The sequence below is a fragment of the Stegodyphus dumicola genome, chromosome X1 (genome assembly GCF_044657685.1).
Source record: "Stegodyphus dumicola isolate Sdum_Otavi_A_Nest chromosome X1, ASM4465768v1".
In the NCBI taxonomy this organism is placed as follows: domain Eukaryota; kingdom Metazoa; phylum Arthropoda; class Arachnida; order Araneae; family Eresidae; genus Stegodyphus; species Stegodyphus dumicola.
This window is the reverse complement of record NC_140780.1, coordinates 99,189,008-99,206,086: the sequence shown is the minus strand read 5'-3', so window position 1 is coordinate 99,206,086 and position 17,079 is coordinate 99,189,008. Positions and strand designations below refer to the sequence as shown.

Genomic DNA, 17,079 nt, shown 5'->3' with positions numbered 1-17,079 from the left:
TGTAATGTGAGGTATGCAAATCATCTCAAAGCTCTTGCTGGCATGCTTTGCATCCATTCACATTTGTGAGATGATAGTGCATTATGGTGAGCATAATCATAAATTTCTTGGTGTTTCTAGTTGGTATGATCCGCTAGCAGCTGAGCGGTAAAGTCACTAAACACCGGTAGTTCAATCTGGCGTTCAAATTCTGGTAAATGGGCGTTTTCATCATTCTTTCATGTGTGACATGTATTTAAGCCAGTTGCCCTGAGAAAGTCCTTTCCTCCAGTCAGATAGCCTTGAGTGCTTTGTCATAGTTTTGGCATGGCTGAAACTTTTAATCCGGTCTGTAAGCAGCTGACAAAAATCGTCATTTTCAAAACAATTTGAGACTATTAAGAGGTGATTGTGCATATTACCACCCTCACAATTTGATAGGACTAGCCATTCAGGTATGTAAACTGTTAACTCAGGATACTCTGTCATTTCAAGGATGAGTGTTGGTTTAATAAAAGAAGGGCATGCATTAACATCTCAGCACAAGAAACAGATTTATTCATTACATTTCACAGACAAAGTATTCATTAGATATACTTTTCATTTATTATTATACTGGAGTGAAAGCTATGCTTTATATTAGATAATGCATTGCTCGTTGAATATTAGTGTATATATTAATGCTAATTCATAGTACAGTCAAAAGTCGTTAATTCGGACACCCATAATCCGGAATGATCTATAATTCGGACCTCAAAGCTACAAACTTTCTGCGCATGCGTCGCGTTCACGCATGCGCACAGGCGTTTACGAGAGCGCTTACGGCTGCGAATATGTTTGTGCGCATGCGCGTTTAATGTGTAACGGAGTTATACGCTAAGCTAAAGTTATCTAATTCAGTTAATGTTGCAGATTGCGTTGTTCCTTAATCTTCGAATTGGATCCGGCTTATTATTTTTTGAAGACTGTTAGAGCAATTTTATAAAAGTAAGCTTGAACTTTCGATGTCAAATAGAATTTCCGATATATATTTACTACAAAGCGAAAGTATGTTTTGAAATCCGAAATCTGTTTATCAATTTCACGCTGCTCTGCGGCAGAGGGGGGGGGGCAGAAACGTCATTATTAGATTATGATAGATTAGAAAGATAATGTCAAATAGAATTTCCAATATATATTTACTAATATGTAATTTGTATCTACAAAGCGAAAGTATGTTTTGAAATCCGAAATCTGTTTATCAATTTCACGCTGCGGATTGGAAGTTGATCTCTCAACACTATCCTTATCTTCAAAGCAGATGTTTTTATTTTATTTGGATTATAATTCCGTACTAAGTTTAGTATTTCATCTCGATGTACTCCGTCTTTGATATGATTTAAATCAAGTTCCTCGTCATTATAATTCGCTTCCGATAGTGAAGAAAGTGACCCAGAGGTTATTGAAAACAAAAACATTTCGATTGACAAATTAGTCGGTATTCTCAACACAGCAATTACAGGACTTGAACAGCGGAACTTTGTAACTAAACAAGAAATTATGTCTGTTTAATAGAATTAAAGAGAAAGTATTATCACATGAAACGAAGCAACTTACATTGAAGGAAATGTTTAATAAAGTATACAAATAAATATTAAGCTTTTTCTTTTTGTAAATTTTGATACCCTTTAGATCATAATTGTTCTTTATTTCATAAATTACGGTTTCATATTTTTAATTTTGTAATTTTTGCATGCCATCTTACCAGATTTAAACTGATGATCTATAATCCGGAAAAATCGATAATCCGGAATCGCCGAAGTCCCGACGAGTCCGGATTAACGACTTTTGACTGTAACTGGATAATGCTGTACTAATGTTGAGTTTCTAATTTTTGCTTTCTAGTATCATCATTTAGTTGCTTCACTATATTTTATTTATTTCTCCAAGTGTTAGCTAAGAACACTGCAGTCAGTTTCATTTGATTGAGCTTATATCTGCTTTGCATAGGATAGACTGAACTCATGCAGTCTGTGATTGTTCATTCTGAAATAAATGGGATGTAGGCAGACTTTTCTTTTCATCCTGTATTATATAGGCATTTGCCTCTATTAGCTTGGATATCTGGTTTAAGGGAAGAAGAAATTGTTTTTTTCTGCTTGGTCTTAATAACAAATTTTAAACAACTGATTTTAGAAGTTTCTCACTTATATCCTTATATATATATTTTCAGCAGGAATGGATTGTGTTATCTTTGTTTTAATTATTATTATTATTTTTAATTTCAGAGAGAAGTTTACACCAATTAGCTGCACAAGGAGAGCTCTTCTTACAAAACTTAGGTGTGTAAATTTGGTATATTTTATCTCTTGGAAGTCTTAGAATTTTAAGTATATACAATGCATGAGTTGCGACATCTTCACCCACTCATTCATTAATGAATTGAATGAATGAGAAGTGAATCTAGCAAACTTAGGAGCTCAAAGAAAGAAAAAAATTACACACTACCTCATATTACTGTATCTTCAGTTTATGTCTATGACTTTATTTAAATAACCAGCCATTTGCAATTTAATGCATTATTTTAGAAAGACTAATACCTGTTGATCATTCAGCTGTCTCATCACCGAGAATATTGCCCAAGGTGTATCATTGAGGGCAACTAATTTTACACCTCGGAGAATAGGAAAGTTCCATCCCAATTTTGATGAAGAATACCTTTGGGCAGGATTGATACAAGGGTCTGCTAAACCTCTTCCCTTACCATCAAACCTCGCAATAGGACCTGCACCTTGCCAGTATTATGAGTGCTCCCATGCTGCATAGATACTATACACTTACAGACACACAAGCCTTCTGCAGCATTCAAACACAGGCCCAATGATATGGTAGCTAGCAGAATTAACAACTATATTGATCCATGTGGCTACATTCAATTTATCATTATTTTAAATCTTACATGTGATTTTGCTGTAATTCCCTCCAACATTTTAAAAGCAAAACCTCAACTTTTTTCAGATTGAAAATCCTGCACCCCAAAATAAAGAAGGTACTTACTAAAATACTGGTGAAAGGTCAAAAGTCACTGAATAAGTTATCGAAGCTCTAAACAATGTGAAAAAAAGATTAATATGTGAAACTGCGCTGCAGTAGATTGGAGTAATTGTGTGTGTGATTTCTCTGCTGCATTATTAGACAAATATAAAACAAATCATTAAATAGCTGTCTGAAAAGATCAACATGATGTTGTCGTCAGCACGCTCAGTGCGTATTCGAGAGGTCAGTGGTTCGATTCCCGGCGATGGCATTTCTCATTTTTCATCTCTCCTTGCTTCGAAACAACCTAATGTCTCAACATTGGCACCAGAACTAAAAAAAAAGGTGGTGGATGATCATTCTCCACCACTAGGATTTCGTGATTGGGGTCCCCTAATTCCCAGTCGCCCTTTAAAAGAGGAAGTATATAAGGTATTTCTCCCACCTTCTTAGGATGCCTTCGGGGTGTAGTGGTCAGCACACTCGGCACATATTCGAGAGGTCCGTGGTTCGATTTCCAGCGAGGGCATGGCTCATTTTTCATCTCTCCTGCTTCGAAATAACCCAATTTCTCTACAACTGTTAAGAAATTTTAAAAATTTAAAGATATCTAAAAAAATTAAGAAAATGTTACTCAAATAATTTACTTTTGTTAAAAATAATAGCTGTTGTTGTCAGCTTGTAAAACAAAGTTTGCCTTGTTTCAAATTGAAGACTGAAGACGCAGACCAAACTGAAGCCAGTGCTAACACTTTATTGCAGTGCCACAGGGGAATTTCGCATTAAAAGAAATAAATATGAATGCTTCTTGGAATATTGACCTTGCTGTTCTTGCATATTTTTTTAAGAGTGCAAATTCTCTTGCTGCATTCATATTTACTTTATGGCCCCTTATATTTATGCAGAGTTTGGGTGAAATCAGTGTGTCCAAAGTAATGCATTTTCCTATTTAGTTTAACTAGGGTGCCATATTTTTCACTATCTTATTCTTTGCTTCTAAGCTTCAGGAAATCATTTTGTATCTGACTTAGACAAGTAAGAAAAAATTCTTCTACTTGTCAGTTAAACATCAAAATAAAAATTATGTGGTTAGCATTCAAGTTATGAAATTCAGTAATTGTTGTCTTTTCTGGGTGTTGATTTAGTGTGGTAGTATTGATTTTATTGCAAGGATGAAAACATTTAAATTGATTTAACTTCTGAGAATAAGATGCATGGAGAAAAATAAATAATATTTAACACTTCAATGTAATTTTGAACTGTAAACAGTTTCTGGAGTGCATTCTGTGTGTCTCATGCCTTATATGAAAGTAAATAAATGTATTTTAGATACATTGCTTTTGTGGTATTGTTCTTTCAATATTCATGAGCGAGTTCCCTAATGAATCTGTTATAGCCCTGTTGACAACGAAAAGCTAAAATTTAATTTGGGGTTCCCATCTACCTGATTCAGTGTGCTTTGTAAAGTTCATAAAAACAAAAATTGTTTGGAAACATGAAAACACTGCATTAGACAAGGGCAGATACAACAGCAAACCTTTCCTTACATAGCAAACTCTTTAAGTTCTGGTACATTATAGAAGCTGATGTTACTTGCACAGTGTCAGCACCATTCATCATCAATTTCAGTTGATTTCAGTTTATAACAGCCCACTAAAAATTGCCTTTATTAATGCATGTAAACACTCAAAGTGTCTTTTTTAAATTTCTAAGACATATTACTGATATTATTATTTTAAAAATAATATTTCTTTTTAATAAAAGTAACTATAAGATTGGAATGAAAAAAATTGATCTCACAAGAACTAATACTCTCACCTTCCCCTTGATTCATTTAATTTATTGATATATTGTAATTTAATTACGTACTAAAATTATAAACTTCCAAAGTTTTACAAGATGCAAGGGAAAAAGTTGAGAACCAACAAGAATAATTTTTAGAACTAAATCAAAGGGGAAGAAGTCTTGGGAAAATCATTAGTACTGTTTAATTGAATCATTTTTGCTCTCGTCAGGGTGATGGGCAAAAATAATTGAATTTTCCAATGGTACCCAAATCAGCATTTATGATACTATGCATATTTTAAACTACGGAAGCAAGTTGTAAACAATTGCACTGTGAACATCCACTGTGTGATCTGAACAACTAAAAAAAAAGTTAAATAAATAAAGCACTTTCTTCCAAATGTGGAGTGTAAAACCCTCCTTTGTAAACTCCAAGAAAGATGCAAAATTGGTTAAATATGCAAGTGCGTAATTCAAATAAGTATTTCAAAATGGAAACTGAAGAAAAGTTGAACAACGTTTCATATGCCAAATAGTGAGAGGAAGATGACATAGCATATACAGTACAAAGTCCGAAATCCGGACTCGTCAGGACTTCGGCGATTCCGGATTTGGGATTTTCCCCGATATTAGATCATCAGTTTAAATCTAGTAAGATTACATGTAGAAATTATAAAATTAAAAATATGAAATCATGATTTATGAAACAATGAAGTATTTAGGATCTAAAGGGTATCAAAATTTACAGAAAAAAGCTTAATATTTATTTGTTTACCTTATTAAACATGTCTTTCAATGTAAGTTGTGTAAGTTTTTTATGCTAATACTTTCTCTTTAATTCTGTAGACAGACATAATTTCTTGTTTAGTTACATTGTTGAAGTCTTGTAACTGCTGCTTTGAGAATTCCGACTAACTTTTCAATCGAAATTTTCTCGTTTTCAGTAACTTCTCTGTCACTTTCTTCACTCTCGGTAGGGGTATTTTCTGGATCTATAACCATACTACAGAAGAGAGAAAAATGGTATATATTTTCATTGAGTCAAGGCACATATTGGTGTTACCAGGAATGAGAGGGCGGATATGCTAGCTAAAGAGGCAGCCCTGGGAGAGGGTGATATTTATGACAATATTAATGAATCGAGAAGAATTACTTTGAGAAAAATGAAAACAAGTATAATTGAGAAATAGGCTTGGAAATGGACTCGTTCAAATAAAAATAAGGGTTACTTGGAAGTTTTTACTGTAAAAAGAAAAATTGATCTATTTAATAATATAGATACTATTCAAGTTATCACAGATCATGGTAGATTCCTGGCCTATTTAAAACGTTTTAATCTCCTCGACAATGATCAATGCTTGGCTTGTGGGAAGTATGGAAATGCAGCTCATTTTATGGAAGAATGTAAACCAACGGAGAGTGTCAGGACGAGATTTGGAAAAATAAATGAACAGAATGTAATTGAAAAAAGAAAATTCATGAATAGCTATATGCAACAGAAATATATGAGCATTATGAATGAAAACAAGACTATCATAAGAATAGGACATTAAATATTTTAGTTTTTCTTTTGTGTACGAGTTTATGTGTTGGGCAAGTGAGTTATGTCTCGTCTTATTATTTTTTGTTTTCTAACCAATTATGCTTATGATTTTCCTTATTTTGTATTGTGTGAGTGTATTTTTAAAGATACACAATCTGTGTTAATCTGTGTTTTAAATCTTTTGTTTTTTATCTTTTAACTGTATTTTTGTTTGTCTGCGTCAGGTGTGCTGCATTAACCATGAGGCCGATTATTATCAGCCAGGAGGGTTGCAGCATACTGGTAAACTAAACCCATACTACAGATTTCACCATTCATTAATTGATTGATGATTGAGAAGTATTGTCATCACAATGAACAACTTCTTTTATATCATCTTCATATATTATCGTTTCTCCACATTTCTTTACAAAATCCGTTAATTGGAAAATTTCACCTTTGTTTTGTGATATCAGAAAACCTTTAACATTATCAGCTATCATCATCAAATTTAGCTCTCCTTCAGTATACACACATTTGGCTTTGCATCATGAGCTTGGTGACTAACGACAAGATGTTCCATTAAATTTTATCTTGCTTCTATGTGCACTGAGACAATCAAGCCTGAATTGTATTAGTTTAGTTATTTATTATACTTATGTCTATTTCTTGCACATGCTTAAGGCTTATCAGAGTTCTAAATAAATAAATTCCCATGTATACTCAAGCCTTATTGAGGGCCTGTGCTAGATATTTTACTGCCTGATGCAATCTCTGTGGGTCCTAAATTCTGCAACCCGGTGGGGCCATACGAGCCCTGGCGCTGGTTCTGGGTTTATGTGAATAAAACAAATCAATTATTCTTAATTTAAATAGCCCTAAATGTAATCAGTTATTCTTAATTTAAATAGCCCTAAATGTAATCTTTGGGTCTATGAGTATCATCAACAAAATCTACTTTTAGCATATAGAAAGAAATTTTTGGTAAATTTTTCCTCGTCAAAAATTTATAGCGCGTTTAACTTAAATCTGTAATCATTGCCAAGCGTAATATCAACATAAAAGGTAATCATACTCCTTTATTATTCAATTACTAACATAAAAAAAAAAAAAAAATTAGGCATCGCTACATGAGTCATTACTCAAGTCATCATGTTCTGATAAACATGAGGTGATGAAAGGAAAGTATAATAAATAATGATTCGTCAGGTTGGCGTCAAATCAATGATGTATGTAGGTGGAATGTTTCAGTTTGAGATGTGTGCCCAGCAGATGCACAGCAACAGAACCAAATTACTCATAGTACAAATTTATGCTAAAATGATTGTTTCTTCATTAGCAAGGTATTTTATTTAGTGTCGAAGTGAAATTAAAAATCGGCACTCTCCAGATATTTTATTATGTGCAGAGGGGGGAATCAAATGCATATGTGTAAAGCCTATGTGAAAATGTTTTTGGTGGTTTTGAGGTCTGGATTTTAGATCATTCTAGATAATGGACGTCCGGATTTTGGACTTTTTCTGTGCAATAATAAATCACATAAAGTACAAATAAATAATAAATAAAATAATGACATAGCATATACAATAATAAATCACATAAAGTACAAATAAAAATTTAGCTAATTACCTTCGAGTTACTAAACAAAAGACGGGGAAGAAAAAGTAAAATTTACCTCTGCTGTAGTCAAGTTAAAATAAAATCATGACTTAAAATCAAAAAATAGGGTCTTTTCCTGGGAATTCCCAAGGGAGTTTAAATTTTGTATTCATTGATGTGCTGTGGAGCAAAGGGACAGGAAGAGTGTTCAGTAAATCAAAGAAGCTGTCAAATAAGAGGATGTGGCCAAAATATCTGAAAGTTAAAATAAAAATTTTGTTGCATTCTAAGGTAATAAATAATTTTAATTTTCTGGTAACAGTAAAGTGAGAAAAGGGGAAATAAAAGAATAAAGCTGAAATCTTCATTCATAAGTGGCTGCCTTGGGGCTTGAAGAGAGTTAGTCTTGTCAACTAACCAGAGTGGAAAAATACAATTTACAAATTTTTATTTACACAAATCACACATCCGCAATCAATCTCTCTGAGTGTTTAAATTAAACACTTCATTCATAATTTTGTTTTAAAAAGTATAATTAATGCTAAGTTTTTTTTGACTTTATTATTGAAATAATTTGGGATGTTCTCTTTCAGAGTGGCATGAAGCGTTTCAATTTCAGAATGCAAATTTGATACAACAGTACAAATATTTTTTAATTTTTTAACTTATTGATACATCAGTACAAATATTTTTTATTATTTTAACTTGGTGATGGTATGGGTACCTACTTTTTTCAAAATATTGGAATGCCATTTAATTAACTTAATGGTAAGCAAGTTGAAAAATAACTTTTTGTGTGAAAGTTTAATTTTGGTTTGGCTGATAATACTTAGCTCATAATTAGGTCTTTTGCAAAGATTTTGAATTTATGCAGAATAGTGGCAGTTTTATTAAAAGCAAATTCATTTGCACATTTTGTTACATAGATGACATCATTTCTATTAATAATGAAGCTCTTATTGAAAAAAAGAACACCCTTGCCTCAAATTCAATAGGGCTAACCATAATCAGCAACAGACTGATTTTCTTGACCTAAGTATTATCAACCATGTCAAACATTTCCACGAAACAAGACTTTGCAACTTTCTTAACTTTTCCTCTCTTGCAAAATCATGATCAGGCAGACAGAGAGAGAAGACAGGTGTTTCATTTTGTACCTGTTACCAGTATTGTGTGTTAAAATTGTTGAATAATGAGGAGTATTAAAAAGTAAAATTTTTTTCATTTAATTTGGTAGATTTAAGATGAATTTTCTCTCAAAAATACCCATAACTTTGCTAATAGTTTATGAATTTGAAAACAATTTTCAATGTTGATAATTTTTTATACTTTCCAAAACCAATTTTTGAACAAATTTTTGGCATTTACGTCTCTTAAAGCATCATATTATCCACTATAAGTGGTAAATAGTAGAAGAAGACGGCTCCTCTGAAGATCCTTGATAAATCTTAAAATATTAAAAAGGGGAAAAATATCCTAGATATTCATTCAAAGGCCGGAAATGGTTGATAAAAGTCAGTCAGAACATGTATTATAAAAAGAATGTACTGAACTTAGTTAAGTGAATGCACTGAACTTAGTTAAGATTGACTGAACCAAGAGAACACTTGTTGTGCCTGACCCCATCCTTTAGGAGGTAGGCATATCTTAGTTCCAATAAAATTGAGAGAAAATATAGGCTCATAAGCTTATCGGATTGGTATGCCAAGTGGTTATAGCTCATTTGGTAACCTGCAAAAGTTACTAATATACAAAATTCAATATTTCCATTTCACTGAGAATTATTTATAAGCAGTAAATACCAGTATGCATCAAATTTCTATTACATTGCGACAATTATGCTCGATACAACAATTGTGTCTCTGGCAGCTGGAAAATCTTTTTTTTTTTTTTTTTTTTTTTTTTTTTAAGTTGTTACATTTATTCATGAAGTTCTGCTCTTAAAACTGCTATTTGGAACAGCAATTTTCTGAATTCATTGTCTGATTTTTGGGGGCAGCAATTAATAATACACTGTTCCTTTGTAGACCCACCATATTGAAAGCATTACATTCTTGCGTTGCAGCTTCCCTCTTGTTGTTACTAAAGGAGATAGGGGAATCTTTTGTATTACCTTATATTAATTTTCTTGTAAAATTAATGTGTAATAAATAATGTGTAATTCATGGCTCGTATTTAGTAAGGAGGTGCTTCTTTATTTCTTTTCAGCAAATAATTGCATGCCGTGACTCGAGCAACCATATTCTATTCTGTTAATGTATACAGTCAAAAGTCGTTAATCCGGACTCGTCGGGACTTCGGCGATTCCGAATTATCGATTTTTCCGGATTATAGATCATCAGTTTAAATCTCGTAAGATGGCATGCAGAAATTCTAAAATTAAAAATATGAAAGGGGAATTTATGAAATAAAGAACAATTATGATCTAAAGGGTATCAAAATTTACCAAAAAAAAAGCTTAATATTTATTTGTTTACTTTATTAAACACTTCTTTCAATGCAAGTTGTTTAAGTTGCTTCGTTTTATGTGATAATACTTTCTCTTTAATTCTATAAACAGACATAATTTCTTGTTCAGTTACAAAGTTCCGCTGTTCAAGTCCCATTAATTGCTGTGCCGATAATACCGACTAACTTGTCAATCGAAATTTTTTCGTTTTCACCAACCTCTCTGTCACATTCTTCATGTCTTTATCCATTTTTTGCAGCAATTCCACTTTTTGTTTGTTGGACATCGAAACATACTTTCGTTTTGTAGATCCTTTGGAAGTTCCAGCATCGGAAATTCTATTTGACATAATAGAAAGTTCAAGTTTACTTTTATAAAATTGCCCTTACAGTCTGCAAAAATTAATAAGCGGGATCCAATTCGAAGATTAAGGAACAACGCAATCATCAACATTAACTGAAATAGATAATTAGATAATTTTAGCTTACACCGTCCGTTATACATTAAACGCGCAGGCAAAAACGTATTCTGCACTTGCGCACACGCATATGCGCAGTAGTCAAAGTCTTACGCGCACGCGTAAAATCACTGTGCGCATGTGCCAATGCGGCGCATGCGCAGAAAGTTTTTAGCTTTGAGGTCCGGATTATAGATCAGTCCGGATTATGGGTGTCCGAATTAACGACTTTTGACTGTAGTATACCCATATATTGTAGCTTACTTATCCATTTTTCTTCAAATGGTCATGTACTATACTTTTTAAAGCATATAGTTTCTCTGATAGCTCCTTAATTGCATAACGGAGATTTTTGGCGATAGATTTTTAAAATAGATCCTTGTGTACAGAAGATTTTTGTCCAGAGCAGGCATAATCTTCAAGGTTTAAATTTCTCATGCTTAAATCACTCTTAAACTCTGTCATAATAAGCAGTTTTTTTTTTTTTGTCCATATGTAAGATGAATCACCTGAAATTTTCCAGCACAATTATTTCTGAAATAAAATGTATTATTGATTTGATGATTACACAGAATGCAGGTTTAAACATGAGGGTATAATTTGAGCTAATGCACAAATTTTAATTATTAGATTCTGTATTTTTAACAAATTTACTTTTTTTCAAATAGAACAATGCCTTTTGACATCATTAAAGTGCTACCAGAGGAAATTATAATGTCAGTAGTGCTTTACTACTGGATTCTAGTGTAAGTATTTATGAGCTATTAGTAATATCAAAATTGTAAATACTGACAGTTGTCTGCTCCATTTAATGGCATAATTACTGGCAGTAATGTATGTTTGCCTACATTTGCTTTCCTTTACACTGCTTGCATTGAAACTTTATCGTCAGTTCTTTGTGACAATTCATAGAAACAAGAGATACTGGAAAATATTTATTAATGCTGAAAAAGCTGAAATACTCATGGTGTAAGAGGAATGTAAGAAGAATGTGTTTGCTTGTAATGTGTATACTGAAGGGTATCCCAACAGACTTAAACCATCATGATAATTATTTTTGAGCCTTTTTAACCAGTTATGGGAAACCTTGAAGTGTAACACCTAGAATGTTTAATAGAAACATACAGGCAGCTGGAAAAGAGGATGAAATCCACATTCTAGCTGCCGTTGCTGTAGATCTCCGAGTTAGTTTCCAGTACATTGGAAGAAGGAGAGAATTCACTCAGCAAAGTGTGCCTATTCTCAACTGTCACAAGTTCCGTTTCATGTTTTTTCCCATCAAGAGGTACATGGAGACATTTTTGGAAATGGTGTGAACTTTTCTACATGGGGGGGGGGGTGGCATTAAGACTTGGTGCTCCAAATTTGCCATGCATGTTGTTTATTGATGAAGCAAATTTTACAAATCATGACCATGTCAATCACAGAAGCATGTGTTTTGTCTTATGGAGACATTTTGAAAATGGTGTTAACTTTTGTACGTGGGACATTCAGATTTGATGCACTAGATTTGTCAGGCATCTTGATTATTGATGAAGCAAATTATACAAATTTTGCAATGACTATGTCAACCAAAGAAGCATGCGTTGTGTCTTTACCAATGGTTTCAAAATCATTGGCCTGCTTTAAGGGAGGCCATGTATGTTGGCTGGTTTGCCGCCTTTGAATTTATTAATTTTTTTATTGTGGGGAAACCTAAAAGGCAGTGTCTACCTGCTGATTGCACCAGAAAGTATGAAAGAATGTATTACTGCTTCCTGTTCTGAAATTTCGGCTGAAATACTATGCATGCAACAACCTTTGCATGATAGAATGAAGGCTAGTATTGTAGCTGAAGGTCATCATTTCGAATGCAACCTATGAATACCTGTATTCACTTTCTTCTTTGGAATCTTCTTAATTTTGTTCATGTTCTCTTTCTTCATAAAATGTTATCCCATGGTGCATAAAAAATAAATTGTAGCGTGTTTTGTTGCAAAACCAGAAACAAGCACAAAAATCACAGTATCGACATCCTAGCCAGTAATTATGCTGTTGAATGCAGGAGACAACTGTCGGTATTTACAGTTTTGATGTGATGATAGCTCATAAATTACTTTTACTATACAAAAAACATCGACATTCTAATTTCCTTTAATTTTATTTTATTGATATCAATAAGCATTGTTCATTTGAAAAAAAGTAACTTTGTTAAAACTATATCTAATAATTAAAATCCATGTATGATCTCAAATGATGAGCACTTGTCTGTATTTCTATTCTTTGAAATCAGCACATCAATAGCACCTTTTGTTTCATGAATAAATGTGGTGTAAGTTTTAGGTGATTCACCCTGTATAACAAATTTTACAAGCAGTCTAATTAGTATATTTTTCTTTTTACTTGTACGAAATATAAGAAGTATTGTAATTATGTAAAATTTCGTGTATCATATTTCAGCAAAAATGGACATGTGAACAATGTTTTTGTGTGACATTTTTACATATGGATCATAAAATGAATTCAAAAGAGATTTTTTCATGACCTCTGTACCTACATATGTATGTATCTTGCATAACTCAAAAATGATTAACATCAGAATGCTGAAACTGTGTATATGCTATACCATGTCATTGTGCACCTCCCTTTTTGGTTGCAATCGGCTCCACCAGAAGTCTAAAATATATGTGTACATATATCCACTCTGTTACCCATCTCAGTGAGCTCAGTTTTCTTTATTCTTAAATGTCGGCAAATTGTACATTTTTTTGCTTTAAAAATGAATGATGTTGTTCTTATGTTTTTATGTCTTTAGTTAATTTCTATCCAATAGTTATAGAATTATCAACAGTTTAAAAGTTAAGTGCTACTAAGCCTAACGAAGCTGCCATTTGTTTGCATTTGAAACTCTTAGTAAACTATTGAATTAAGTCAGTTTGTGCACCAACTTTAGTGTCTTTTTGCCAAGTGGAACCAAAAAGTAAACTCTCAGTTTTGTGCACCGAAAAATCTGTCTTCCTGTCCACTGTCCAAATTGCTTGTTTTTGCTTAGAAACTTTAATTTTGATTGTAAAAATTGTATTTAACTGTATTTGGTGTTTTATGTTTTTCTGTATTTACAATTTTTAATGAAGATGTTTGGAGTTTTCATGTATTTTTGTCTTTCCGCGAAATGAGAACTGAATTGATTGAATGATGAATATATCTGTAATGAAATTTGAGAAAATAAGTTTAAATGAAATGCGACTGGGGTGTTGACATCAGATATTTTTTTTTAAATATAAAAGAGCATGATATAATGAAAGTGGACTTTGGGTTTCTCCATTCTTTGTACTGCACTGAAACAAAAGTTATAAAACAATGCATAATTATGCAGCATGAGCAGGAAATACTATAGTTAAACATTCACTTCGATCAAGGTAACTCCTTATCAGCAGTAACACAAAAATTGAAGTGTAATTTTAAAAATGACTGAACATTCTGGATGATCCAATAAAATGACTGTTTACTAATGCTGTCTGTTATTTGAAGCTGCTATGATTATGAAGCAAATTACATATGAAGAATGGCCAACCAGTGGTTGAGATAAAAGCTGTAAAGCTGTTTGATCTGGATTAAGTTCTTGCTATTGCAATGCATTTGCTGCGTAGTTTTTTTTCAATGTGAAACATAATTGCAGCTCAATTTTCCTTACAAAGTTTTTCGTGAAAACATCTTCATATTTGTATCTGTGGTGTACATAAAGACCACTCTTTCTGCAAGATGCTTTCTGTATAGTCATTACATTGACAAATTATCCCGTATGCATATAATATACTGGCACCTGAGCAGTAAAGCAATCCAAGCTTGTACATTTTTTATTTATAGCAAAAAATTTTGAAAATATATATTGTTTATCCCTTCACTGTTGAATTTGATTCCGAAATCGTGCGAAATAAAAGACCAAAGAATATGCTGTTCTGTAAAAGAAAAAGAAATTGGAGAAAATGGGTGCTCATGTCTTAACTAAGACTGAAGTCAACAAAAAGTATGGAATCACCATTTTAGGATCATATGGAGTTCTTTTAAAATGTAATTATCAAGCAAAGATTAGTGACTAGTAAGGGGGGGAAAATTTGTAATGGATAAAAGTGAGAATGCCATTCCCATGTATAAACTCATGTATAAACTGATTATGCAAATATTTTTAGCAGATTGCATGAGTTTGTAAAATCAGGAGTCTGCTATATGATGTTTTGGGGAACCATTTACGACATGACTCTTATTTTCATAATCGACAGCTTAAAAATAATTCATTTGCTTGAATATAAAATACTAAGTAGCCATATTTATTTAAATTTGATTTTACTAAAATACATATAATAGAGAATAATGTTTTATTGCATGCAGTTAATTCACTTTAAAATATTTCATTATTTCAGATGATAATTTTAATGTCAATCTGCAAGACGAAAATGGATTCACACCTTTAATGTGGGCTTCTTCTTATGGACAGTTAGAAACGGTACGAAAATTAATATTACGTGGAGCATTAGTTTCTGTAGTTGGTTCATCAGGAGAAAATGCTCTTATTTTAGCTAGTGCTTCTGGTCATGCGGCTATTGTTAGGGAACTTATAAATTTTGGTGCCTCTTTGAATTACAAAGATCAGGTAATGTAATAGTTTTTATTTATTAGGTGTACCATAAGTACCATATAAACTTTATACAACCATATCATTTTGAAAGGATAAAAAGTGGCCAAAAAGATTATCTGTAAGACTCGTAGGTTTTGAGAAAATTGAAATGAAAATGATGATGTCACATGTAGGTTTGATATCTTTTTTATAACAGCCAAATAAATACTGGTAATTTGCATACAATAAAAGTACTCATTGTAGCTTGTGCACATCATACCCAACACCAGTGAAGCAAATTTACTATTATTGGTAAATTATTTATTTATCTTTGAAGAACAAGAATATGCCAGAAATTTAGCTTTAATATTCATAAAATGTAAAATGTTTATTTTCCTTGTACAGGATGTGACATAATTTCTTATTCTTGTATTTTTCTGAAAATTTGTGTGGCAGAGGTATAATTTGGCCATTTCTTGTCCAGTCAGAATGATGAATACTGCTGTGCAAAGAGTATGCTGTGCAGTTTATGTGGATCATTCAGTATTTGCAGCCTTGCTACTTGTATGTGTATTTGGTAATGCTGTACAAAGTCTAAAATCCGAACATCCAGTATCAATACCCCCTTACAAAGTCTAGGAATAGAAAATATAATACTCAACAAAAGGAAGGATGTGTGCCATAAATGTGATTTTTTTTCCCCAACTAAGATTCCTGCATGTCACTTTCAAACATTTGTTGCTTAAATGAAAATACATTGGCTGTCGTATTGCTCTGATCGCATTCTTGAGTGCTTGTTAGCATTTTCTATCTGACATAAACAATAAGTGAAGCCTTAATGTTACCATGTCTACATGTCATCTTAACTAGATGTAAACTTATGATATAAAATCTGGAAATTTCCAAAGTCACCTAAGTTTCAACTATTATGGATTTCAGACTTTTTACTGCAGTTATTCATTTCATATATTTTATTTTTTGTAAGTTATGTTTTGAAAACAGTAATGTGCTAAAATTAAATTTTGCTTTCCATATAAATTTTATGAGAAACATCCTGCATGAGGATTAAAATTGAACAAAAGGGAAAAATGTAAGGAAACAAATTTGCTTAATTTTAATGAATTATTTTTTTAATTTTAATTATTTAATTAGTAATTAATGATTACGATTGAATATTAATTGCGTTAATGAAATTTGGGAGTCTCCCTCCTTCCATTCTTTAACACTGAAAAGGCATTCATTTTACTTTTCTACTTCATATTCACCATAACTTTCCAAAGAACTGTAAAAACATTTGTATTTCTCTAATGCTTGTTTATACAATAGAGCGATTATAATGGATTAGTACTTCAAAAAGGTGAGTTATATCACCTCTGTGAAGACTATAAAGATTTCCAAAGCTTAAAATATAAAAATGGTAAACTGCTCTCACCTAGATTTGAATTATGGCTCTTCCAGTTTCTAACTAAACATCATAACCACTCACATCACATGTGAACACATCGGGAAATGCAAAAAGTCTATATATTGTACTCCATTTAAAGTTTGGTTGGAGAGAGGCATGGTACCTATTCACTCGTGGTTGCAGGTTATTATCCTTTGTATTTAAGTTAATGTCCATAACACCTTACTCCATAAGAGCATACTTTTAGGAATGTAATAATTCTTTATAATTATTT

General features: G+C 32.3%; 1 protein-coding gene across 4 annotated transcripts in view; it reads left to right on the top strand.

Annotated features, from left to right (window-relative positions):
* The window catches only part of LOC118199837 (ankyrin repeat family A protein 2-like), a 167,625-nt gene that overhangs the window by 68,909 nt on the left and 81,637 nt on the right, over positions 1 to 17,079 (top strand). For 2 of the 4 annotated variants that reach the window (XM_035371698.2, XM_085808658.1), the window contains exons 5-6: positions 2,247 to 2,300; positions 15,207 to 15,436. In XM_035371698.2, the coding sequence (XP_035227589.1) occupies positions 2,247 to 2,300; positions 15,207 to 15,436 (284 nt within the window). The remainder of the gene's footprint in view (positions 1 to 2,246; positions 2,301 to 15,206; positions 15,437 to 17,079) is intronic. The other 2 variants (XM_035371711.2, XM_035371705.2) reach the window with 2 other exon arrangements.